Source organism: Macaca mulatta, chromosome 7 (genome assembly GCF_049350105.2).
Source record: "Macaca mulatta isolate MMU2019108-1 chromosome 7, T2T-MMU8v2.0, whole genome shotgun sequence".
In the NCBI taxonomy this organism is placed as follows: Eukaryota; Metazoa; Chordata; class Mammalia; order Primates; family Cercopithecidae; genus Macaca; species Macaca mulatta.
In genome coordinates, this window is record NC_133412.1 from 166157990 (window position 1) to 166184169 (window position 26180).

At 53.0% G+C, this 26180-nt stretch overlaps 1 protein-coding gene across 1 annotated transcript; it reads left to right on the forward strand.

Moving 5' to 3' along the window:
• Positions 1-13457: 13457 nt before the first annotated feature.
• CHGA (chromogranin A) lies at positions 13458-25611 on the forward strand. The gene is given in 8 exon segments (NM_001278450.1): positions 13458-13765; positions 14557-14603; positions 16961-17054; positions 17908-17976; positions 19990-20088; positions 21518-21970; positions 22652-23139; positions 25117-25611. Coding segments are annotated over 8 exon segments (1380 nt in total). The 5' UTR covers positions 13458-13719; the 3' UTR covers positions 25201-25611.
• Positions 25612-26180: the final 569 nt, after the last annotated feature.

The following is a 26180-nucleotide window of genomic DNA, read 5'->3' on the forward strand; positions in this document are numbered from 1 at the left end:
GCAGTGTATGGGAGTTCTGCCTGGTGTGGGGGCACATGCCCGTAATCCTAGCACTTTGGGAGGCCAAGGTGGGTGGATCACCTCAGGTCAGGAGTTCGAGACCAGCCTGGCTAACATGGTGAAACCCCGTTTATACTAAAAATACAAAAAATTAACCTGGTGTGGTGGCATGCACCTGTAATCCCAGCTACTCAGGAGGCTGAGGCAGGAGAATCACTTGAATCTGGGAGGCAGAGGTTGCAGTGAGCTGAGATCACACCATTGCACTCCAGCTTGGGCAACAAGAGTAAAACTCTGTCAAAAAAGGAAGGAAGGAAGGAAGGAAGGAAGGAAGGAAGGAAGGAAGGAAGGAAGGAAGGAAGGAAAGAAAGAAAGAAAAAAGAAAAAGAAAATACCACTGGGACTGGGCATGGTGGCTCACGCCTGTAACCCTAGCACTTTGGGAGGTCAAGGAAGGAGGACTGCTTGAGCCCAGGAGTTTGAGACCAACCTGGGCAACATAGAGAGACATCACCTCTAAATAAAATAAAATAAAATAAAATAAAATAGAAAAGAAAATACCAGTAGGCATAAAGAAATTTTTTTTAACACGCATAAACCTACCACCTTAACAACTATTGTTAACATGATGTGTGTCTTCAGACATTTTTCATGTACATAGGAAGTTGTACCATACATGTCTTCTGCATTTATATATCATGAATATTTTACCATGTTGTTACATTTCTTTTTGTTTTTTGAGGTGGAGTCTCACTGTCACCCAAGCTGGAGTGTAGTGGTGTGATCTCAGCTCACTGCAACCTCTGTCTCCTCGGTTCAAGTGATTCTCCCGTCTCAGCCTCCCAAGTAGCTGGGATTACGGGTGCCCACCACCACCCCTGGCTAATTTTTGTATTTTTAGTACAGACAGGATTTCACCATGTTAGCTAGGCTGGTCTCGAATTCCTGACTTCAGGAGATCTACCTGCCTTGGCCTCCCAAAGTGCTCAGATTACAGGCATGAGCCATTGTGTCTGGCCATGTTGCTATATTTCTAAAGCATCAGTCCAAATGACTGTATAATACTCCATTGTGTATGTGAATTAGTTGATCCCCAGTAGATGGATATCTGGATGTTTTCCATTTGGGGGCTTTCATAAACATTGCCATAAGGAACTTTTATTTTATTTTTCATTTTATTTTATTATTTTGGAGACAGAGTCTCTGTCACCCCAGGCTGGAGTGCACTGCCATGATCTCAGCTCACTGCAACCTCTGCCTCCTGGATTCAAGTGATTCTCATGCCTCAACCTCCCAAGTAGCTGAGACCACAGGTGTAGCCACCACACTGGCTAATTTTTTTTTTATTTATTTATTTTGCATTTTTAGTAGAGATGGGGTTTTGTCATGTTGTCCAGGCTGGTCTTGAACTCCTGAGCTCAGGTGATCCACCCGCCTCAGCCTCCCTAGCACCTCCCAAAGTGCTAGGATTACAGGTGTGAGCCACCACACCCAGTCTGAACATCTTTATATACTCATATTTGCATCCTTGATGAATGTCTGGGTTTGAGGGCATGCACATTTTAAGACTTTTTTTTTTTTTTTGAGACGGAGTCTCGCTCTGCTGCTCAGGCTGGAGTGCAGTGGCCGGATCTCAGCTCACTGCAAGTTCCGCCTCCCGGGTTCACACCATTGTCCTGCCTCAGCCTCCCGAGTAGCTGGGACTACAGGCGCCCGCCACCTTGCCCAGCTAGTTTTTTTTTTTGTATTTTTTAGTAGAGACAGGGTTTCACTGTGTTAGCCAGGATGGTCTCGATCTCCTCACCTCGTGATCCGCCCGTCTCGGCCTCCCAAAGTGCTGGGATTACAGGCTTGAGCCACTGCGCCCGGCCTAAGACTTTTAAATTAATATCGCCAACATATTTTGGTCACTTTTAAAATCTGAGTGTTTTGGCCTGGATTAGTGATATCAACACATTAACCACTCCCCTCTCTTTCTTTTTTTTTTTTTTTTTTTTTTTTTTGAGACGGAGTCTCGCTCTGTCGCCCAGGCTGGACTGCAGTGGCCAGATCTCAGCTCACTGCAAGCTCCGCCTCCCGGGTTCACGCCATTGTCCTGCCTCAGCCTCCCGAGTAGCTGGGACTACAGGCGCCCGCCACCTTGCCCGGCTAGTTTTTTTTTTTGTATTTTTTAGTAGAGACGGGGTTTCACCATGTTAGCCAGGATGTTCTCGATCTCCTGACCTCGTGATCCACCCATCTCGGCCTCCCAAAGTGCTGGGATTACAGGCTTGAGCCACCGCGCCCGGCCTTCCCTCTCTTTCTTACACCACATGAAGAAGTCAAAACTTTTCATTCATTCATTCATTCAGTCAATCAGCCTTCCATATCATCATTACCATCCTTTTCATCTTCCTCTTTTCCTCTTCCTCCAAGGCACTGGTCAAGAGAGACCCTGCCTTCCTCTGAAGCAGTCTCACCAACTGGCTTAGAGCTCTCTGAAGTCTCCCCAGGCACTAGAGAGCAAGCTCTGTGAGAAGAGGGGCCCTGCCTGTGTTGTTAGTCACCGCATCTCCAACACCAAACACTGGGCCTGGCACATAGTGAGTGTTCAAATAAATAGTTGTTGAATTAATACATGAATGAGTGAAATACTAAATGGTCATTGAACTGAACTGAGTATTCTCCCAAGTTAGTAATGGGGAGGGGCTTCTGCTTGTGGGGCCCACTCTTATCGCAGAAGGACATCCCAAACACTTGCTCCTCTGCACACAGTTCCGACTGGCAGATGAGAAAACTGAGGCCCAAAATGTTTAAGAACTATGCTCAAGGTTGCAAAGTGAGCTCTGCTCAGAGAAGCACCTGCGTCCCCATGCCCCTTTCCCAGGACTAGGTTTTCTTTCTTCGTTAGGAGGTGAGGTTGGGCTTGGAGGTCCTGGAGTGTTTGTTTGTTTGTTTGAGACACAGTCTTGCTCTGTTGCCCAGGCTGGAGTGCAGTGGTGCAATCTCGGTTCACTGCAACCTTCACCTCCCGGGTTCAAGAGATTCTCCCGCCTTGGCCTCCCGAGTAGCTGGAGAACTACAGGCATGCACAACGACACCCGACTAATTTTTGTATTTTTAGTAGAGAGGGGTTTCACCATGTTGGCCAGGCTGGTCTCGAACTCCTCAAGTGATCTTCCCACCTCAGCCTCCTAATATGCTGGGATTACAGGTGCCACACCCACACCCACCCCACATCTGGAGTTTGCTGTATGCATCTTTTGTTCTTCCTTTCTGCTATCAGCAAGGCTATGAGGGACACAAGGTGACCTCCTGAGGACCTTTCTGGCCCTGTGATTCTGGGACAAATGCACTTGAGGCTCGGCTCCCCACTTTTGTAAAAATTCTCTGGCCTCTCAGTGTCATTGTTCTGTGCCTACTGTGGCATTTATTATTTATTAGCACTCAATGCCTCAGGAGGAAGATCTCTCACTGGGATCTCAGGATGAGGTGGCTGCAACACCCAGGGAGGTCCAGGCTTAAGCTAGGGATTTATCTACCCACTGGCCCTGAACCACTTATCCTGGAGCTGGGAGCCAAGGGGACTGATAGGAGAGGGAGGCTGTGGATTCTTCTAAGCCCCTTCATCAGGGATATGACAGCAGCTGGAGGCCCCTGAGATCCTCCATGCTGGAAAGGCTCCCTGGTTCTGAGGCCAATTCGGTAGCCTTTGCTGTCCTTAAAACCTCCTGTTCAGGCACAGACCTACTCCAGAATGTGTAGACACCACCCCACTGCTTACATTTGGGACCAAGTGCTTTTTATCATGTGACTTCCACCAGGAAAGCTGGGCTATGGGTAAGGTCACTGCTACACGAGAGATGAGGAACAGGTGTTTTGGATGCCCTTCTGTGATGGAAGCAGGTCTCACAGGCAGAAGCCCTCCCCTTATTACTAGCAATTGAAGTCAGGCCATCCTGAGAAACTGCCTTTGAGCTTGATGCAGGGAATGACCTAGATTTTCTTGTTTATTTTAAAGAGTTTGGGAGGGAACGTCCACAGAGATGTGGGAGACAGGGGCATTGAATCAGGAGCTACCATTTCAGCAAAGAAAGGGATCTCTGAGGTAATCGAGTCCAAATCTTCTGCACCATCACTCCCACCATTTTATTTATTTATTTATTTTTTTGAGATAGAGTCTCGTTCTGTCACCCAGGCTAGAGTGCAGTGGTGAGATCACAGCTCACTGCAGCCTCCACTTCCTGGGATTGATTGATCCTCCTCCTTCAGCCCCCTGAGTAGCTGGGGCTACAGGCATGTGCCATCATGCCTAGCTATTTTTTTTTTCTACTTTTTGTAGAGATGGGAATCTCACTATGTTGCCCAGGCTGGTCTTGAGCTCCTGGGCTCAAGGGATCCTCTGCGTTGGCCTCTCAAAGTGCTGGAATTACAGGCATGAGTCACTGTGCCTAGTCACTGCCATAATTTTAAAAAGAGAAAATTGAGGCCAATATAGGTGAATTGGCCTCTCTAAGTTCACCCAGTCAGTAATACGATGTTTATAAAATGATGCAAAAAGGTGGGAATGCACTCCTTCATGGAGCACATTGGGTCTTAAAATCGTAAAAATATTGTGAGGGACACGATGGAGGAGACGCTGACTCCACCTCCAGTTTCTCAGAGGTGAAAAATGTCTGACTATTGGAAATATGATAAATCTCCATGAATTTTTGAGAAACAAAGCCATGATTCTAATTAATCTGTCGTTATCTGAAATTTTCAAAAGTTTAAACAGCTGGGGAAAAAAGGGTAAGATGTTAAAACTATAACCCCTGGGAGTTGTTAGATAAGAGTCACCAAACCAGTACCCAGCTTTCCTCTGCAGAAGGTGTTGGTTCAGGACCACGGACAGCAGCCTGCGAACCTTGAGCGCTGTATTCCGCCCACACTGGGGCAAACCCACAGAGCCTGGCTTGACCTACTCATCTTTACATGAAGAGCCAATGTGAGTACTATTCACAGGGTGAAACACAGGCAGGAGATCCAGAAAGGACCCCCCGTCATCCCCATCAAACACCTCCCAACCAGTCTCCTACCTTGTGAAAAATGCCATTGTCCTCATATTTGGGTTAAGCTATTTTTCACCTCCATGAAAAAAAAAATAGGTCATATTCCCATGCATGTAGGGTCCGGGATGGTTTGAAGCAATGTCCTTCCCCTAAAAAGGCTTGAAATCTAGTTGGGCAGATAAAAGATCTGCATAAGTGACAGGTGTGGTGGTTCCTGCCTGTAATCCCAACACTTTGGGAGGCCAAGACAGGCAGATTACTTGAGCCTAGGAATTTGTGGCCAGGCTGGGCAACATGAGGAAACCCTGCCTCTATGAAAAAATACAAAAATAAGCCGGGTGTGGCGGTACACACCTGTAGTCCCAGCTACCCCAAAGACTGACGTGGGAGGATTGCTTGAGCCCAGAAGGCGGAGGTTGCAGTGGGCTGAGATCATGCCACTGCACTCCAACCTGGGTGACAGAGTCAGACTGGGTCTCAAAAAAAAAAAATTCATACAAGGTAATCTACACAAAGAGAAAAACAGTATTTGGCAAGAGCCAAATAGTGGTGTTGAGGATAGTAAGTGCTAAAAGATCTCAGCAGACAGTGATCTCTTGAGGTGGAAGGCATGGAGTGGAATTGAGCTGAGCCTTAATGTTTGGGGAAGATGAATGAGCGAGAGGAGAAGGCATTCCTGGCCAGGGCACATGTGGAAAGGGATGGAAGCAGAAACATGCATGGCACGTGAATATGCCACAGGGGAGGTGGGACCCCCCTAGACTGGTGCAGCTGAGGCTGCATTACTGATGAGGGGATGAGAGTGGGATAACAAGAGAGAAAGCCAAAGAAATATGAAAGGATCATTCTGAGGGTGTAAATTTCTAGTTTTTCTGGAAGATAAAAGTGGTTTGGTGCCATTGCCCCACCTGCATGGATCCCCCCATACAGCAGAGAAAATGACCGAGAATGCCTGACATGTGGCACCTCCTGTTGGGAGTGAGTTGGGGTGGGGGTGCTGAGCTTTGATCACAGGGATGAAGTCCTCATCATGGGATTCAGACACAGAAGGAAGAGAAGTCTTCTTGGGCAGGTGGATGAAGATGAAGACACCGGGTCAGTGCCTGGACTGAACTGGGTCCAGGTAAGGAGAAAGGTCCACGATTAGGGCCCATCTGGTCCTGGCTTCTCTGCTGGCCCTTTGCAGGTTGGGGATGCATGAGGAGAAATGGGTAACCAGACTGCTTAGTCTCTGAGCTATGGGGATGAGGGCAGGGCCGAGGAACAGCCTGTCCTTCAGTGGGGAAGCTGTTTAGCCAACTGATTCTGAAGCATCATTTGGCAGAAGACAAGGGGACTCAGCTCTGCCTTGCAGGCCCTACCACTAGGGAGTGCACTGTGCATCCTCTCTCCAGGCCAGAGCTCCCCAGAGACCTTTCTGTCTGTACCTCTGACCCCCAACTGGGCTGGCTCTGGAGGGGCAGGGTCTCAGGGCTGAGGTCATGAGCTCACCCTCCGCTCCTCAGTGGAGAGCAGGAGCAGCACCCCTCAGTTCACCAGGGGCCCCCATCTCCTTTCTGGGCTCTCCTTCAGGGGGCACTAGACACAGCCATGGGCAGCTCAACCATTCTGAACATTAGAGATCCTCGGCCACCTGAAAAACTACATCCCAAAGCTACAAGAAGAACAGGCAGGTGCTGCCACTGAGTCCACAGTCATCTGAGCCAAATCCCGTGTGATGCGCCTGATGCACAATAACTCCACGAGGCCCCATGAGAGCTCTAGGAGGTGGGCACTGATATCAACAGCCCCATTTTCCTGAGGAGAAAACAGTGGCTCTCCCAGAAGCTGTGCTGCCAAGTGCTGTTGATGCTGAGGTTTGCAGGGTATGGCTGACTTAGTCAGTCAGCTGCAAATGGAGCCAGGTGAACCCAGGGCTGCAACTGAGGACAGAGCCTGGGGGAGAGAGGGAAGGGAAGAGCTATGACATCCACCTGGGGACAGTCACAGGTGCTGAACACCCTCAAGGGCCAGGAACTGTGCTGGGACTTCCTCTTCCATTGCCAACACCGCTGAGCCGGCCCCAACATAGTAGCCACTGATAAATGTTGGTGAGACTGAATCCTCTTAGTGAAATTTATAGAAATCACACAAGGGATTATTTGGGTCATTTTGTAAAAGAGGAAGCAGAGGCTCAGAAAAGTGATGTAATGTTTGCAAGGCCACACAAGTATAGAAGAGCCAGGGTTTAACCCAGGTTTCTCTGGCTCCAAAGTGCAGCTATTCCCACCATTCTTAGCTGCTTCTGCCACCCAGCAAAGACCTCTAGGGACAAAAACTACCTTGAAGTCACTGGAAGGTTCCTCCGTAGGAGGCCCTACAGGTCAACCATTTCAGAACCCACAGAGTTGAGGGGTTGGAGCCTGGGCATGGGGTCGTCTCTTGTTCAGAGACTTAGCTACTGAGCCCATCTTAGAAGCACCTCTACTTTGACCTTCTTCTCCACCACAATGACTTATCTAAGCGGCCATGCCAGTGCCTCCCACGATCTTCCACCCGGACCCAACCTGCAGCTTCCTATGTTCTGGTTTGCCTGGTGTGAGTTTGAAGTTTGCACATCGCTAAGCAGTTCCCCCGTAGCGCCTTCTTTATGGAGCCTCTGCAGTCCCATCTCTCAGGTGATCTCCCCTTGGAAGCAGAAGCCCTGACCCAGTGGTGTCACCCTAGAAGACATCATGTTCAAGAGGGATCAGCATGCCGCTAGACCCCGGGGAATATGGCCCTGGGAAGGAGAGGAGGCGGGGCACAGGCAGATGTATCTCGCCTCTCAGTGTGGGCCAGGCCCACTTCTTCTTCCCAGCTTGTTGTGCCTCGTGCCCCAGCCAGCCTCGGTGTCCAGGGCTTGGTGTGCCTGGCATCCTCCCCCAACCTTTCCCAACACCCTCCTGGGCGGAAGCCTACGGAAGCCCTCCTACACCCACTGAGGAGGCCTGCAAACTGTTTTATTAGATTAAAGCAAACATCTGCTGAAGAAGAAAAGCAAAACCTTAATTGGAAGCCCCCGGGGATGTTTGCAGAGACAGATGGGAGAGGATATAATGAAATCACCTCGCTCTGGCCTCCATGCAGACCTTGTAGATAAGGCAACATTGCCAGGCAACAGGGCTTTTCCACCTGGAGGCCTGATAAGGGGCTTGGGGGAGCTGTGTGTTTGGAAAATATGATTTTGTAAGTGGGACAAAGGTGTATTGACTCTGCTGTTCCATGGCCTGGGCCCCAACATCAGATAAGCAGCTGCCACTTTCCCTGGGGCACAGGCAGGACCCCCTGGCAGGAACCACTCACATGGAGAAGTCCTGAGCCTCAGCCAGGGGAGCAGCTCACCAAAGGGGACACTTCTGGCTACCAGGGCCCGGTGGTGGCAGTGGCTTTCTCTTTTCCTCTCCTAGACTCTGATTCAGGCCTCTTGGGATGGAGTTGGGTGCTAGGGCTGCTGGGAGCTTGCTAGATTGGAGGTCCCATCCATAGGATGCATTGCAGACCCCAATGCCTCACGCCCTCCCCACCCATCTTCTCCCAGTGACTCCCGCCCCTCTCAGAGTAAAAATCAAAGACCCTGCCAAAGCCCACTAAGCCCTGCATGATGCAAGCCCACACCACCACATCTCCTACCACCCTGGCCTCGCTCTCCCCAGCCACCTCAGCCTTTTCGCTCTTTCTCAAGCCTGCCAGGCATGCCCCTGCCCCAGGGCTTTTGCACTGGCTGTTCACTCTGCCTGGAAAGTTCTTCCTCCATATGCCTACGTGGTTCGCTCCCTGGACCTCACTCAAGTTGCTGTCTTAATGAGGCCTACCTTGGCCACTTAGTTAGTGAGACCCACGCCCTCCCACTCTGGTATTTTACAGCCATCACCACCTTTTACCCCACTCTAGACTGCACGTATTTATTATGGTTTGCTGTTGATGTCTGTCTCAGCCTAGGACATAGCCTCCAACAAGACAGGGGCCTTGCCTCTTCTCTTTAGTAGCATATGTCAAGAATCCGGAACAGAGACAGGAACACAACAGGTGCTCAAGACATGTTGGTTGAATGTCTCCCCTTCCCAGACCGCAAACAGCTTTGGTAGAACTGCAGAAAAAGAGGCTGGGTCCATAGAGGCCAGAGTGTGGCAGGGCCTGGACTGCTCGTCTCCAAGGCAGCTGAGCAACCCTGGGCGAAAGCCCATTCCCCCACAGCACCATCACACCTGGGGGAAGCCCGTTCCCCCACAGCACCATCACACGGGACATTCGGGGGAAAGCAACCTTTTCCGGGAAGGAAAGCCAAGGCTGGGACCCAGGGGAGCTTAGCTCTCAACCCAACCCTGCTATTGATTTGGATTTTCTGTGTGACTTGGGACAAGACACTATCTGTCTCTGAGACTCAGTTCCCCCTTTTGTCAGACAAAATTAGCATCTACCTAAAAGTAATAAACGTCCACATTTATCTAAAACCAATAAACATCCACATTACTGTGTTGGGGACCCACAGCCTGAGGTTAAATCCTTCCTCTGCTACTTGCTAACTGTGTGCTGTTAGGCAATTTAGGTAACCTCTCTGACCCTCTACCTCCTAATCTATAGGTGAGGATAATGATAGTGACTGCATCACAAATATGTGAGCCTTTCACCTGCATGGACTGCTTTACTCTTCACACACTTGTGAGCAATTCAATCATCCTCCTCCTCATGGGAAATCATGGGAAAGCGGCTGGCACGGGCCGCTCAGGGAATTGACAGCAGCCCCAGGATAGGCTGTGTGTCAGGCTGACCCTAGAGCCCAGGGCTCTGCCCACCCCTTCATTCTGTCACTGCACCTTGGTTCATGGAAGGCCCTGTTCAGTTTCCCAACCAAGTGCATTCCGGCCTCGGCCCACCCTCACCTTTTGGGCCACAACCTTGGTCGGAGGCATTGCAATGACCTGGAGCTGACAAGACACCTCCTAGGTAGGACAGGTGTTTAAAGAGCCACCCTCCACACTAACACCAACCAAGCCACAGAGCCAGGGACAGAGAATAAACCTGCCAGGGCCTGAGAAGGGACAAGGCTTGAAGGGCACTGAGTTCCATGTGGTCACAGTACCATTGGAGGAACAGGAACACAGTCAGACCACCCACACCTCAGACAGAGAGCCGGTGCAGGTCAGTGTCTTAGCTTGGGTTCTCTGAGACAAGGATTTGAGTGCACATGGCTGATAAGGAATCCCTGGTAGAAGACCAGGGAGGGAAAATGGGGCTGGAGGGTGAAGGGGTCGGGAAGGGAAAGGAAGCCAATGAAGTGTGTGCTATCGATAAAGTGCATGCTGTCAATAAAGTGCACAGTGTCAATAAAGTGCGCACTATCAATAAAGTGTACGCTGTCAATAAAGTGTGCTCTGTCAATGAAGTATGCGCTGTCAAAGTGTGTGCTGTCAATAAAGTGTGCACTGTCAATAAAATGTGTGCTGTCAATAAAGTGCGCTGTCATAAAGTGTGCCCTGTCAATAAAGTGCACGCTATCAATAAAGTGTGTGCTGTCAATAAAGTGCACGCTATCAATAAAGTATGGGCTGGCTAAATAAAGTGTGCACTGTCAATAAAATGTGTGCTATCAATAAAGTGTGCAATGTCAATAAAGTGTGCGCTGTCATAAAGTGTGAGCTGTCAACAAAGTGCATGCTATCGATAAAGTGTGGGCTGTCTAAATAAAGTGTGTGCTGTCAATAAAGTGTGGGCTGTCTAAATAAAGTGTGCGCTGTCAATAAAGTGTGCACTATGAAGCCAGACATCACTGCTGGGAAATGGTACCAAAAAATCCTCCTCAGAATTATCCCACCCAGGGGTATTTACAAGTAAAAGCCTGATAACACTGGCTGGGGGCTGCTCCTGGGGGTAACTCCCTGAACTTGCAGCTTTCTGCGGCCTTCTGGGTTTCTAGGTTGTAGTGAGCTGAGATCGCGCCATTGGACTCCAGCCTGGATGACAGAGCGAGATCTGTCTCAAAAAAAAAAAAAAAAAAAAAAAAAAAGAACCTGTGTGTGGACACAGAGGGTAGATCCTAGCAGTGGGAGATTGGTCAGGGCCCTCAAAGCACCAGGAGACATGGGCAGGGCTCTGACCGCGCTGTTAGAGTTAGACTCAGGCCTGGCTTGTGAGGGGCCCCAGGGGATCCCGGCCAGCTCTTAGCCTGCATCTCCCCATGGGGGAGAGAGAGGGCTACTTTTGGGACCTCTCTTGGAATGAGCATTCTGGGGAGCTGAACATCTGTGAGAATCCTCCCTGGATCCCAGAAGACCAAGCTCTGGCAGGGGCTCTGGTGCCTCTCCCCTCCTGTTCACCAGGTCCAGTGCCTGTGGTGCTCCCAGAGATGCTGGTTGGACAGCTTCTATCCTCCAGGGAGGCCAGGACACCAGCTCTGCCCCCTGCTCTCCATCCTCCAGGCTAGAACCAGCCACCTTCCTGCAGTCAACATCCCCACAAGATATTGAGAGTGATATTTTTATTGTGGTAAAATATCCCCAACCTAACATTTACCATCTTAACCATTTTTAGGGACACAGTTCAGTGGCATTAAGTCCAGTTATGCTGCTGTGCAGCCATCACCACTATCTATCTCCAGAACTTTTTCATCTTCCCAAACTCTGTACCCATGAAACACTAACTCTCTGTTTCCTCCTGCCCCTCAGCCCCTGGCAACCAGCATTCTATTTCCCATTTTTGTTGTTGTTGTTTGTTTGAGACAGTTTCACTCTTGTTGCCCAGGCTGGAGTGCAGTGGTGTGATCTCAGCTCACTGCACTCAGCCTCTACCTCTTGGGTTCAAGCGATTCTCCTGCCTCAGCCTTTTAAGTAACTGGGATTACAGGCATGTGCCACCAGGGCCGGCTAATTTTGTAGTTTTAGTAGAGATGGGGTTTCACCACGTTGGTCAGGCTGTTCTCAAACTCCTGACCTCAGGTGATCTGCTCGCCTCAGCCTCCCAAACTGCTGGGATTACAGGCATGAGCCGATTCACCCTATTTAAGTATAACCACACCCTCTCTCAGCACAGCCCTCCCCTTCCCTGCTGACAAATTATGGATGTTACTTCTTATTCATTTTCTGTCTTCACCATCTAGAACGTAGGGCTCCTGTCTGTTCTGTTTAATGCTGTACCCTCAATTGAGTACTGTTCTAGGATGTTCTAAGCACATAGTAGATGCTTAACAAATGGTCGTTGAATGAATACATAAATGCATGAATGTGGCCATTTCAGTCTCCTTTGAGCTCCCACCAGGTTCTTATTTAGGGACAGGTGTGAGCACAGGTGTGGGACAGGAAGTATTAGTAGAAAGCAGCAGCAGCAGATGGAGAGGGGTGGGCAGGAAGGAGGGACTCTGGACGATGCCAGCCAATGATAAACCGTCACCCAGATCCCTGGTTCCCTGTGACACTGGGGTCAGGTGGCAAAGAGCTTCCAAAATGGCCCTGAGGGTGAGAGTAGCAATGTGGCTGGAGCATCAAGGGCCCCAGAAATAAGGGAAGCCAACCAGGAAATTGACCTTTTACATAAAACATCCAGGTTTTGAGAATGCTCAGGAAGAGGTGAGAGCTGTTCTCAAATTCAGATGGGCTGCCAGTGGCAAGAGGGCAACCCTAAGGGGTTGCACTAGGGCTAATGAGTAGGTGTTGCAAGGACTCCTATTTTGGCGGATGTAATAAGAACTGGCCCCCACTCCTACCTCACTACCCAACAAAAGGTGTCCAACAGTGGCTTAAGCTTCCTGGTGAAAGTGAGCCCCCGGTTCCCATGTGCGTGCAGAGCCCAGGATTCACTCACCCATGGTTTGAACCTTCAATTAATACATTCAACAGTTACCTGTCAAGTGCGTTTCCTCTGTGCCAGATTGTGTGGCACTCAGCCCTGTGGAAGTAATGATGACTAAACATTATTCAAATAAATACACATTCAACAACAAAGTGTGAAGGCACAAAACTAGCTTGCCAGAGACAGAGAAGCCTCACTCAGACAGGGGATCAGAGGCCCCTCTAGAGCCTCCTAGATATTGGAGGGAGCCATGAGTGATGGGCGTGCCTGCAGCCTGTGAGACCAGGGGGAGCACACCCCGGGCAGGAGGCACTTCGGAAAAATAGCACGGGGTGCCAGGGCTGCCAGGGACCTCAGTACACATGGAGGAAGGTAAGGTCCAGAGATCGGAGTGACTTGCGCAGGGACACACGGCAAATCGGTGGAACCGTCGAGGGGTGGAGAATGAGCCACAGCCCCCCTGTCTCCCATGCCACCTCTTAGAAACCAGATACCCGCTTCGCGGCCAAGACCCACCAGCTCCGAGCGGCGGAGGCCAGAGGTAGCGAGGCATGAGGTTAGAGGTGGGGCGAGCGGGGACAGGACCCCCAGGGGGTGGGGAAAGGGGCAGGGGGCGGCACCGCTGACGTCATTTCCGGGGTCGGGGTATATAAGCGGGGCGCGCGGGCGCTGCTGCTGCTGCTGCTCTTCCCACTGCAGTACTCGAGCCCCGTGCAGGGAGCTTGCGGGAGGATCGACCGACAGACGGAAGCACGCCAAGGCGCTGCGCCCCCAGCCCCGCGCCGGTGCCACCGCAGCCAGACCCCGGCCGCCGGTCCAGCCGCCCCTCGCCCGGTGCTTAGGTGCCCGGCCCCACACCGCCAGCTGCTCGGCGCCCGGGTCCGCCATGCGCTCCGCCGCTGTCCTGGCGCTTCTGCTCTGCGCCGGGCAAGGTGAGCGAGAGCGAGGGGCTCGCGGGAGAGGGTCCCGGGCTCCTCTGCCCACCTTGAGGTCCGGGCACCGCGCGGCGCCCAGCGCCCCTCCACATCTCCCTTCGGGCGCGGCGAGTTTTCAGCACCGCGGACAGCGCCGCCGCCTCCCGCCCGACCCTGCAGTGTGGCCTCTGCCCGGGACCCACAGGACACTTGGGCCTGACTCCCAACCCCGCGGGGAAAGGCCCCCTTGTGCCCACCCCTTGTCTGGGCTTGGCGCCTCGGCTACATCAGGGCCAGTGCCGGTTGCGCGGTGGCCGACCAAGGTCATTGGGGGGAGGTGGGAGGATGGCTGCTCGCACCCCTCCATCCCTCTTCCCCTTTCATCTCACTCTCCCCGCCTTTCTGGCCTTGACTTCTACTTCTCCATATCATCCCTCACAATCCCCCTCCTCCATCTCTTCCCCTCCGCCTCTGGGGTCTCTCCCTTCCCCTCGTCTGTCTCCCACCCCAGTCCCACTGTGCAGCCCTTGGCCTTGTTTTGATAGCGCTCCCTGCTCCAGAGCACACCAGCTCCAGAGCAGGAGTTTCCCAAGGGGGAGGGGGAGGACCTCTCCGTGCAGCCTCTGGGGACCACCCCACTGTGGGCAGCAACCAGGCAAAGGAAACAAAATCAGCCCCAGCCTCTCTTTTTGGTGGGGGCAGTTTTGAGGGGTGGCATTGGGTGGACCGGCCCCAGTGAGCCCAGTCAGGAAGGACTGGGCTCCACTTGGAGCAGAGGAGTGACCCCAGCACTCTCTTCTTCTTCCCAGTCACTGCCCTCCCTGTGAACAGCCCTAGGAATAAAGGGGACACCGAGGTAAGAAGGGGTGCTGGGGATGAGGGGTAGGAGGCTCCAGTGGACACTTCACAGCCAGTTCTTGGGCAGCTGCAGGAGTAAGTTTGGCATAAAGCCAAGAGCCAGCACTGCGGCTGCTGAGCCTGTGGGGACAGCTTGCAAAAGAAGATATCAAAGATCGCTTGCTTTCCCTGCTGTCCTGCTGTGGGGACTTCCCCAGCTTCCTCTGAGCTGCATGTGCAGCAGAAGAGGCCTGCATCTTACCTACTGGGCCAAGGTGCCTGACCTCAGGCTGTCTTGAACACTCTGAATCCAGTAGGCCCACCAGGGGCTGGTGGGGGTGGCTTCTTTCTAGTTGTGGTTGTCCACAGACCTGTAAAAATGGCCTTTGCCTGCCTGGCTCTCGCCTCCCCCTTTACTCTTTCTTTCCCCCTGAAAGGCTCTGCCAGCAACTACCCACACCCAGCAGGCTCTCCAGCCCTGGCTCTCCCGAAGGAACACAATGAAAACATTTTGATCATGGCTCCTGCACCCACGGTCCCGCCATAGGGGCTAGTCATGGAGGTCACCCAGGAAAGGGCCTTAGGAGACACTGGTAGGGGTTTCTCTAGCAGCAAGAGACACGCCACGCTGGGTGTGTACTTGGAATTCATTCATGGCTGAGCTGGGGCTGTTTTTTCCAGGCTTTAGTGCTCAGCCAAATCTTCACTTGAGGGTCAGAGAAATTTCTACTCCCCACCTTCCCAGAAACTATTTTCTTCCAGTAGACACCACAGTTAAAATCGAAACCGTCCAAGGGATTCCAACCTCTGTTCAATTATATTTCCTAGGTTTTAGTTGCAGATAAGACAGAACTTAAACCTCTACCACTCATTCTAGCTGTGTGACCTTGGGAAAATTCCTTAATTTCTCTGAGCTCTGCCTTTTTCTCCTTTTCCTTGAGGGGAAGTGTAAAGAGTAGGAATCACGGATGTGAATTGCCTAGCACATAGTAGGTCCTTAGTAAATAGGCACTGTTATTCCTACAGCTGCCTTGCTGATCTCCCCATCCCTCTCCAGACCCTTTACCCAATTCCTGCCTCCCAGAAAATGCCCTCACGAACAGGTGGTTATCTGATATTCCCGGTGCAAGGTCCAGGGTTGCAGGGAGATACAGGGTACAGGCTGCTGGGCTCTCCTTGCCAGATCCCTCATGGGAGACACTCTGGTCACCATATTATACCCAGCAGTCTGTGGTCAGGGGCACCAGAACAGCTGGTTAAGACCTGAAGGTTCCATATAATGTTGTTGTGACTACACACATTATAGAGCACTTGCCAGTTTGCCATCTTGGATCCTTGGACCGGTTGCCTTGGCATCCCGTAGACACAGCCTCCCACCCGCTCACTCCCCGCCGGTGTTGCCTGATGCCTGTCTGACACCTCCTGCTCTCTACTCAGCTCTCGGCTGTGGAAGCAGGGCTGGAGTTGTGAACCCCTCCCTGGGCGTGCTGACACTCCATGCTCGAGAGAGTGTTTTTCCATCTGTACCTCATTACCCTGGGAGAGCAGTTGGGAAGGTATTCTCATTCCTGTTTTACAAATGAGGACACTGAGGCTCAGAGAGGTTAAGTCACTTGTCCAAGATCACACAACTAGGATACCACATTACAGTGGGCACCATCATCAAAGATCACTCATTTATCAGGGGCCTAATTATCCACAGCACCTTTGCGGGCACAGGATAGGACTTTCAGAGGCGTGGCTGTGGTCGACCTGGGACGTGGTCCCAGGTGTAGTCAATGTTTGCTCACGTGCCGCCAGGAGATTCACCCATCCCATGGTGAACATGGAGTGAGAATATGAAGCTGTGACTCCTCGCATGTGACAACACCATGGGTGTTGGCAGACAGTAACCTACATCCTATTTCCAAACAGGGTAGAGACAGGGAAGGTCTTTGTCTCCTCTGGGCAGTCCAGAAGGACTTCCTGGAGGAACTGACCTTTGGACATCTTCACGATCAGAGCACTTTTGTAAGACATCCTTTTAGTGCCCACAAGCAGCTTTCTCATGTTTAGAGAAATAGCACTTGGGGATGAGAAGGTACCAGGTACCATTCCCTACACCCCTTTCTCACCATGATCCACCTTAGAGGGGAACCTGCTGGCCACGTGGTTGGAGTGCCTGACACGTGGTAAGCACTGTATAAGGGTTTTCTATTATCATTGCTATCACTGTCTGGCTAAGAAAGCAGAGCTGTGTACCTGAGCCAGGGATCATGGACTCCCAAAGACAAAAGCAAATACCCTCTGTCCTCACTAGAAATTCACCTTAGAGCCTCCAGGGACTGAGCCCCATGATCAAACCAACCCCAACCTGCCCCCGCACTCTGTTCCCAGGTGATGAAATGCATCGTTGAGGTCATCTCCGACACACTTTCCAAGCCCAGCCCCATGCCTGTCAGCCAGGAGTGTTTCGAGACACTCCGAGGAGGTATGAACTGGAAGCTAGGGGTGAGGGCTGCTGCCTGCTGGGCTGGGAGGCTAGGAGATGGGTGTGTGGCTTTTGGTGGAATTAATGATTTAACTCAACAGTCACTGACTGAGTGCCCATCATGTCCAGGCACTGCACTGGGGTCTGAGGTGTATAGACAGTTGGAGGGGTTGTAGCCCAGGTGCTTACAGACTGGCAGAGGGGATGCATATGAACATAATTAACTAGAACTCCAGGCAAAATGAAACCAGGGCTGGAACACCAAGCCCCCAGACTGTGAGCTCCCTATGGACAAAGATTTTGTGTGCTGTATCCCAGTGCCTAGAACAGCCTCTGGCTCCTGAAGACACCCTCTAGATGTGTGATGAATAAAGGAATGTTATGGGTGGACATGAGAAGGACAAAATCTTTCCAGGCAACCAGTCAAGTTTTTACTAACTGCTGGATAGAGCCAGCAGCATTTGGGTTGGGCTTTAAAAGAAACATTGGAAACCGACAGGCGGAAAAATGAAGACAAGGTTGTCCAGGTGTGGTAGACAGTGTGAGCGCAGGCATGGAGATGGGAACCTATTGTGTTTAAAGAGACCCCCACTCATCCTCAGGGGCTGCCACCCCTTGGCTAAGGTCTGGGTGCTGGGGCAGTGGCTGACTTCTCTGATGTAGTAGGAAACTGACACACACCTTGGAAAGGAGGTAGTTTCAAAAGTGTTATCTCAAGATCCAGTCTTGCTGCCGCCACCCTGGTTTTGAGTTTCCAGAGTAAATTCCTTGTGCTCAGCTGAAAATATTGATGGTAATCTCTTTCTCAGCCGTTCTCTGGAAACCACCCATGACGATTCTTCTTCCATTGCAGATGAACGGATCCTTTCCATTCTGAGACATCAGAATTTACTGAAGGAGCTCCAAGACCTCGCTCTCCAAGGTATTTTCCAGCCACTGCACATGACTCTGGGTAAATTCCAGTAACTGAGAGTCAGAAAATGTGGTGGAAGGTTCAGCAAGTTCCTCTCTGGGACTGTCATTTCCTTTCAATTATAAAGCGGAAAAGCAGGATCCGCCGTGCCACCTGGCTCAATCTGTTATTGATATTGTTAAAGAAATCAAGGCCCAGAGAGGTTGAGTGACTTGTCCAAGGTCACACAGTGAATAGAGACATGCCAAATGCAGCTTCCCTAAAACCCATGGCCTCTGCAGTTCAGTCATTTTAGGAAGTAACTTTATGAAGTAGTGAGCTGTTCATCACTGATGATGATATTCAAGCCAAGCCTGGACAGGATACTGGGGTGGAGGGTGAAGCTGTCATCATCCCACAGATAGCCTCTGTGCCCAGCCCCCCAGCTCCTTCCAGGCTTGATGCAAAGCACAGCCCTACCCTCGCAAACCAGGAAGCCTGAGTTTGGCCCTGCACCAGCCCCAGCTGACTCCCTGTGGGAAGTGGCAATTTCCACCGGGGCAGGACCACTGGTGGTGGTGTGTCTCTCCCTGAGAACAGGGCATTATAGCATGAATCCAGCATCTGCTTCCCAACGAAGCAAGAGTGTTTTTCAGGGCTGGGCTTGTGTCTGGGGTAGGGTGGGAGTATGAAGGCTGCTCTGGCTCCAGGATGGGCCCCACTCTGAGGCCTCTGGGGCAGACCAGGCCATGTGTGAGAACAGAGAGGGCTTTGGGGAGGAGGCGTGTAAACACAGCCTCAGCAATAGGATTCCTATGGCCTTTTCCAAGCTAACACACTGTTCTTCCTCCCACTCACGAGCCAGCCTGGGTGGCAAGCACCCATCTCCTATTGTTGTTGGAGGGGGCAGGGTGTGCTGGGGGCAGCTGGGACTATTACTACCTGGATGGTTATGTCAGCATCAGTGACCTTGGACTAGTGTTTTTTTTTTTTTAATTAAGCATTAAATATTTTATTACAATATGATAACTTTAAATATTGAATGACTAACTGATTACATTTAAATAATTAGATTGTCAACAGAGACTATTATAGGAGAATGTGTCCTGAAACATCTGTATTCACATACACATGTGTATCCAGTGTAAGCAGCATCCAATATACGTATATATGACTGTTTTCCATTAACAGAGTCCTGGATGTATTTCTGTCCATCCATCTATCCATCCACTCCCTCTTGGGCTCCAGTAACATCTTCTGTGTGCCTCTGTCTTAGCATTTACCACACAGCAACCCTGTTTTCTAGATAAGCACCCAACTCTTGGAGAGCCCAAGTTGCCCAAGGAGCTAGGAAATAGCCAGAAGGGAACTGGAACCCATGTTGCCTGAGGCCAGGGCTGGGCGTGGTCCCTGGCCCACAGCTGCCCCGGAAAGCCCATTGTTGGGGAAGAAATGAGGACCAACCGCAGAGCTGGGCTAGCTGAGGGGCCAACATCAGGAATCAGGCACAGGTGTGGGGACAGTCAGAGGAGGCAGCAGCGGTGGGGGGAGAGGGGTCTCTGGGTCACGGCAGCAGGCGCCAACCCTGGGCTCAGATGTGGGCACAGGGCTTGGCCTTCTCCTGGGGCCTGGACTCACAGCGTCCAAGGGTAGCAGGGCTTACCTGAATCAAGAGCTGCCACCATTACTGCCTGCTGCAGGGTTCCTAGAGCTACCGGCCAGGCCCTGAGGGGTTCCCCACCCCCAACTCCTGCCCCTGGGCCCCTTGCTCCATCTGAGCCTTTCTGGCTGTGTGAGGCCACAGCACGCTTGCTCTGGCCTCCCGGGGAGAAGCTGAATCTGGCGAGGCAGGGTGGCTGCCTGAGGGCCCAGCCGAGAGACAGGAGGGAGGCCAAGCCTTCACCGCCCCATCAGTGTCTCATTGGGCAGGCCCTGAACATGATGTACCCAGTTTACAGATGGGGAAATGGAGGCCTTCACTCTTATAGATGAATATGCCAGGGCTGGAACCAATGGGACTTTTCCCTCTCTTTCTCATACCAGGCGCCAAGGAGAGGGCACATCAGCAGAAGAAACACAGCGGTTTTGAAGATGAACTCTCGGAGGTTCTTGAGAACCAGAGCAGCCAGGCCGAGTTGGAAGGTCAGTCCCAGCCAGTCTGGCCAGAGGTGGGGAAGGGAGGGTGGCAATGGGAACAGTGGCTATGATGGACCCAGGGGTCCGATGAGTTGGGAGCCCCACCCATAATCCCTTATTTCCCTCTCGCTACAAGTGGGGAAAGTGCTGCCCAGACTAAGTCCCTTGCCCAAGGTGAGTGGCATGACCAGGGGTTTCAATCTGGGCCTGCGTCACACCAAAGCCCTCGCTGGGTCCCGTCTGCCCAGAACAGGGGCTGACACTCTAGGGCAGGAGGTCTCTGGCATGGCAGGTGGACAACTTCAACTCTGGGTCTACTCAGTGGCCACTGTAGCAGAGCCCCGCCCCCAGTGCGTGTCCTCCTGGGAAGCGGTGGGGCCTCAGAATAGCCAGGATGCAGGAGGACCACAGACAGAGTAGGTGTGAAATGTGAAATGAACCCATATCATCTTTCTTGAAACCAAAGAGCTTCTAGGAGTCCAAGAGGTCATGGCTTAGGTCAGAGTGACACTCTGAGCCATCCTCCCTGCCTGGGGAGAGCCACAAACCGGCCCCGTGGGGCCTCTGCTCTCCATGTAGAAGATGGGCCGGTAAGGCCGGTGTTCAGGAGCTGTATCCCGGTGTCTCCCGTCTGGGGCTGAGAGGGAAAGCCCTCAAGTGAGGCCCAGGTGCCCTCACACTGGCTGAAGTTTTAATGAGGCAGGCAGCCATGTGTCAGTGCAAAGAGATCCCGAACTTGGCATTTGGAGGCTTGGGTTCCAGGCTCAGCTCTGCTGCCTGCAAAATGCGTGAGATGGACAGGTCATCTTACCTTTCTGCAGATCATTTTGGGTTTCTGTGAAATAGCCATGGGAGCACCTTTCACCAGAGTCCTGGTGAAGCTCAGATGGTGGAATGTACTTGACAGTACTTTGTTCAGTGGTCATTATTCTAATGACGGGAGGAATTTTTACTTATTCAAAGGCTGTCTTTAAGGCAGCCACAATAAAATACCTTTTAATGAAACCCTAAAATTTTGCAGAATTGAGCCCTTTCACAGGACGCTGAAGACAGAGAAGCCCCACATGGAGGGGAGAATGAAGTTGCAGACATGGTGCCTCTTACACAGAGAGGTTAAGCAACTTGCCCAAGAACACACAGCTGACATATTAATTTTCAGTTCAGGCTTTATCTCCTGGATTAATTCTTAAGGTCTGGATTTTTGTTTTTTGTTCTTTGAATAATAACCTGTTTTAAAAGATTAAAAAGAAAGAAACAAATCCAGCTGTGCTCAGATCAAGCCTGGACATGGACAGAGGGGTAACCCTAATCGTTGTCTGGGCTGGGCTCGCTGGAAGCCAAGAAACATAATGAGTACGATCTGAAATTAGCCTGTGGGGAGGCCCCACACGTGGTCCGGTCCTCAGGGCCTGACTTGGCTGTGCTGTGTCTGCAGAGGCGATGGAAGAGCCGTCCTCCAACAATGCTATGGAGAAAAGAGAGGATTCCAAGGAGGCAGAGAAAAGTGGTGAAGCCACAGACGGAGCCAGGCCCCAGGCCCTCCCGGAGCCCAGGCAGGAGTCCAAGACTGAGGGGAACAATCAGGCCCCCGGGGAGGAAGAGGAGGAGGAGGAGGAGGAGGCCACCAACACCCACCCTCCAGCCAGCCTCCCCAGCCAGAAATACACAGCCCCACAGGCCGAGGGGGACAGTGAGGGCCTCTCTCAGGGTCTGGTGGACAGAGAGAAGGGCCTGAGTGCAGAGCCAGGGTGGCAGGCAAAGAGAGAAGAGGAGGAGGAGGAGGAGGAGGCCGAGGCTGGAGAGGAGGCTGTCCCTGAGGAAGAAAGCCCCACTGCAGCGCTGAAGCCCCACCCAAGCTTTGGCTACAAGGAGATCCGGAAAGGCGAAAGTACGTATGATGGTGGAGACCTCAACCAACACATCTGGGAGACGGGGATGGGTGGGAGGGGAGCCTTCTCCATAACCTCATTCCACCTTCATAACAACCCTCAAATGTAGGTATTAGCTCCATTTCCCACTTGGACAAATGAGGTTCAGAGAGGTTAAGTAACTTGCCCAAGGTCACACAGCTAATTTGTAGTAAAAGCTGAGGTTCTACCCCAGATTTCTCTGACTCCAAAACCATGCATTTCCTACTATTCCACATAGCCTGCCCCCACCAACCCTGGAAGCTAGGGGTGGGTGATGGAAGGGCTGGCTTTGGGAACAGAGACCATGGCAGGAGGGCACAGGCTGATCTGGGAACAGTGTCAGCTTCAACTAGGGTTTAGGAGAGGCCCTGGCTCCCGCTGCGGGTCTTTCCTCACTCTCCAGCTGTCGGGCTTCTGGGGTGAGGATGAGGGGAAGAGGCAGGCTCCAGCTAACCCACCACTCTGAGCTGAGAGGGTCTTGCAAAGCCTGGTATCAAGAAGGTTTTTCCCGCTAAGTGTCATCACTGTGGAGAGGCTGGGTTGGGCCCTACGAGCCAAGGTCTGTGGCCCTAAAAGTGGCCACAGCAGAGGCCCCCGGGGAGTGGCAGAGACTGGGAAAATGGTGGTCCCCCACCCATTCTCCTGCTCTTGCCCACCAGCTGCTCCAGGTCGGTCAGAGGCTCTGGCTGTGGATGGAGCTGGGAAGCCTGGGGCTGAGGAGGCTCAGGTCCCCGAAGGGAAGGGAGAGCAGGAGTACTCCCAGCAGAAAGAGGAGGAGGAGATGGCGGGGGCCCCGCAAGGCCTCTTCCGGGGTGGGAAGAGCGGGGAGCTGGAGCAGGAAGAGGAGCGGCTCTCCAAGGAGTGGGAGGACTCCAAACGCTGGAGCAAGATGGACCAGCTGGCCAAGGAACTGACGGCTGAGAAGCGGCTGGAGGGGCAGGAGGAGGAGGAGGACAACCCGGACCGTTCCATGAAGCTCTCCTTCCGGGCCCGGGCCTACGGCTTCAGGGGCCCTGGGCCACAGCTGCGACAAGGCTGGAGGCCATCCTCCCAGGAGGACAGCGTTGAGGCGGGCCTGCCCCTCCAGGTTCGAGGCTACCCTGAGGAGAAGAAAGAGGAGGAAGGCAGTGCCAACCGCAGACCAGAGGTTGGTATGGGGCGGGAGCCAGCTCGGTGCTGGGCCGCGGAGAGTGGGTCCAGCAGGGGCAGCCACACCCAGACACACTGCTCCTACCCCACTGAGGGGACACGGCCCCCCTGGAGTCTGGGGATGGAGAGATGCTCAGACCGGGGGCTCTCAGGGCAGGAGAATGCCTTGGCTCCCAGGGGGCATCCAGCAAAGCTGGCTGGGAGGTGGGAGGAGCTCAGATCAGCCTGTGGCAACAGGGGAGGTACCGAGTGGGGACTTTGTCCCGAAGGCGGTAGGGAGCCTTACAGGTTGTGCCCTGGAAAAACCATGTGGTGGGTCTGGCCGTGTCTCTTCCTGGCCCCCAGGCAACCCAGGCACAGCCTCCTCCCAGGCTCAGGCCCTGCATCTGGCCCATGAGGGTAACGGGGCAGGGCAGGGGTAGGGCCGGGGACCTCTTGCCTGTGGGGATCAGGTGGGAGCCACACGATGTGAGCCGGAAGACCTGGGCTCTGCCTCCTCCTGGCTGCGTGGACTCGGTGGGTCACTCCCCTCCTCTGAGCCTCTTGGGTTCCCCATTTATGAAGTAGGGGTAAAGAGTCTCCCCTGCCCACCTCATTACCATGAGTGGAACACACAAGGGCTTTGAAAACCAGCGACCCTGGAGAAGATGAATGGGGCGTGGGGACACAGCCCACAGGAGCAGGGTGGGAGTTGGCGTCCCTGGCAGGTAGGCGGCTGGGATACCTGGTTCAAGCCTTAGTGTCCAGGTGGGAACCAGGGCTCTGTGGGAAAGCTGACACCCGTCCATGGCCCCGACCCCAAGGCTCTTCTCTGCTCACTTAGAAGAGGGTGCGGCCCCTTCTTTGGGTCCCCGACCCCCTCTCTGGGCCTGGCAGTCTGAGAGGAAGAAGGCTCCACGTTGGCAGCTGGAGCAGGAGAGGGCATCTGCCCCTGTGCCTGGGAGCCCAGGGTGAGGGACTGAGGACAAAGCTGGAGAGAATGGGGGCCCAGAGGTGCCACCAGTTTCCTTTCTCCACAAGCAAAGGGAGCTCCAGACAACAGGGCAGAGAAATGGGACCCCTGAGGCATGTGGACAGGATGGGGTCGGGGCCTCCTCGACACAGCCCAAGGGTCTTCATAGAAACCCCAGCCTCACAGAATACCTGCCCCAGGGCCTGCTCCAAGACGAAGCGGCTGCAGGTTCTATTCTCATGGCCTGCAATGATCAATGTTGGGGTCCATGGGCCAGGATGCCCTCGGCAGCCTCAAATCTGGCAGTGACCCCGGGAAAATGACCCCTCCCAGGTCAAGGGAGGCAGCCTTCCCTGCGCTCCTGCTCTGAGTCTTGAGGGTATGCTCTGTGGGTGTCCAAGTTCTGAGGCCTGGAAACTTCTGGAGACTGGGGCATAGAACAGGGCTCAGAGGAGGGGTCCTGCTTCCCTGAACTTGAGCAGCCAGAGCTTGGGATCCTCTCACAATCAGGACCAGGGATCAAAGCCCAGCCCTAGGCAGGCCGACGTGGGGTAGCTCCCCCAGCATGCAGCCCTGCCTCAGGCCCCCCATTCCCCCCAGGTGGGAAGGCTGCAGAAGACAGACCTGGAAGCCCCGGGCTGGCCTCACCCTAGGTCCTGGCACCCATGGGCCAGGCCGAGGGAAGGGGGCTCTTCGGGACACTGTAAGCTTTCTTTTCCATGTGCCCTGAAAGAACAGACTCCCACTTGTCCAGAACCATTTGAGAGGAAGTGGCGCCTGGATAAGAGGCCACCAAGCGCAGTGTGGGAACAGGGTCCCCGACATTAGCCACCTTCTTGTCCATAATAATCCTGAGAGCAGCAGGCTCGTATCACTGTCTCCATGACCGATGAGGCCCCTGAGGCTCAGAGAGACGAAGCCACCTGTCCAAGGCCACACAGCTAACCCAGTGCCTTTCTGACTTACTGTGCCTTCCATGCCACTGGCCAGGCTGGCCTGAGTGACCTCCAATGTCTCTCCTAGGACCAGGAGCTGGAGAGCCTGTCGGCCATCGAGGCGGAGCTGGAGAAAGTGGCCCACCAGCTGCAGGCACTGCGGCGGGGCTGAGACATCGGCTGGCAGGGCTGGCCCCAGGACACCTTGTGGTCCTGGCTCTGCTGTCCCCTTGGCAAGTCCTGGCCAGACAGCCCGGATGCTGCTTCCGGTAGGGAGGCAGCCTCCAGCCTGCCCAAGCCCAGGCCACTCTGTCGCCCCCCCCACGCACCTTGTCTCCTACTCTTGACTCCTCCCTGCCCTGGAACGTCCTCTGCAGGGCAGCCTCACAACTTTAAACATTGACGACTCCTTCTCTGAACACAGGCAGCTTTCTAGAAGTTTCCCTTCCTCCATCCTATCCATTGGACACAACTGCAATAACTTCTGACCTTTTGGTGAAAGCTGAGAACTCCTGACTGTAACATAATCTGTATGAGATTTATCTAAAGAAAAATAAATCTGTTCTGGGCCCTTCCCTCTGAATTTTTTCCCCTCTCAACGTAGAGTGGAGTGGTATGCACTGGATTTGGGCAAAGGGACGAAGGGAGGTTCAGTCTGCCTAGGGGACTCCTTTCTGGGCCACTTCCTGGCTGTGGGATCTTGAGCAAATGACTTTGTTAACTCTGAGCCTCAGTTTCCTCACCTGTAAAATAGGAATGCTGGCCTGCCTCAGAGTGTTTGTAGGGATTAAAGCACACTTGCCGAGGGCGTCTGGGTTCCTGCCTCTTCCCATCCCCAGTCACATCTGAACTGGGCCATGCACAGGCAGGGCCAGGTGGGGACACGGGCTCTGCTCCTGAGCCCAGGTCACCCCTCCTTGATGGTCCCTGCCGTCCGATCACCTGTGGTGCTGGGTGGAGGCCCTGACAGCCCAGCCTAGTGCCTGTCGCAGGCCACAGGCGTCAGACTCGAGCCTCTGAGCTGCAGGGCCCGCTTGGCACAACCACTTATTGTTAGGAATGTGGGGCGTCTGAAGATCTCGTGTATGTAACGCTTCACTAGTGCACAGGCTGCTCTTAGTCCCAGTTTTGTGAATGAGGAAACGGAGGCAG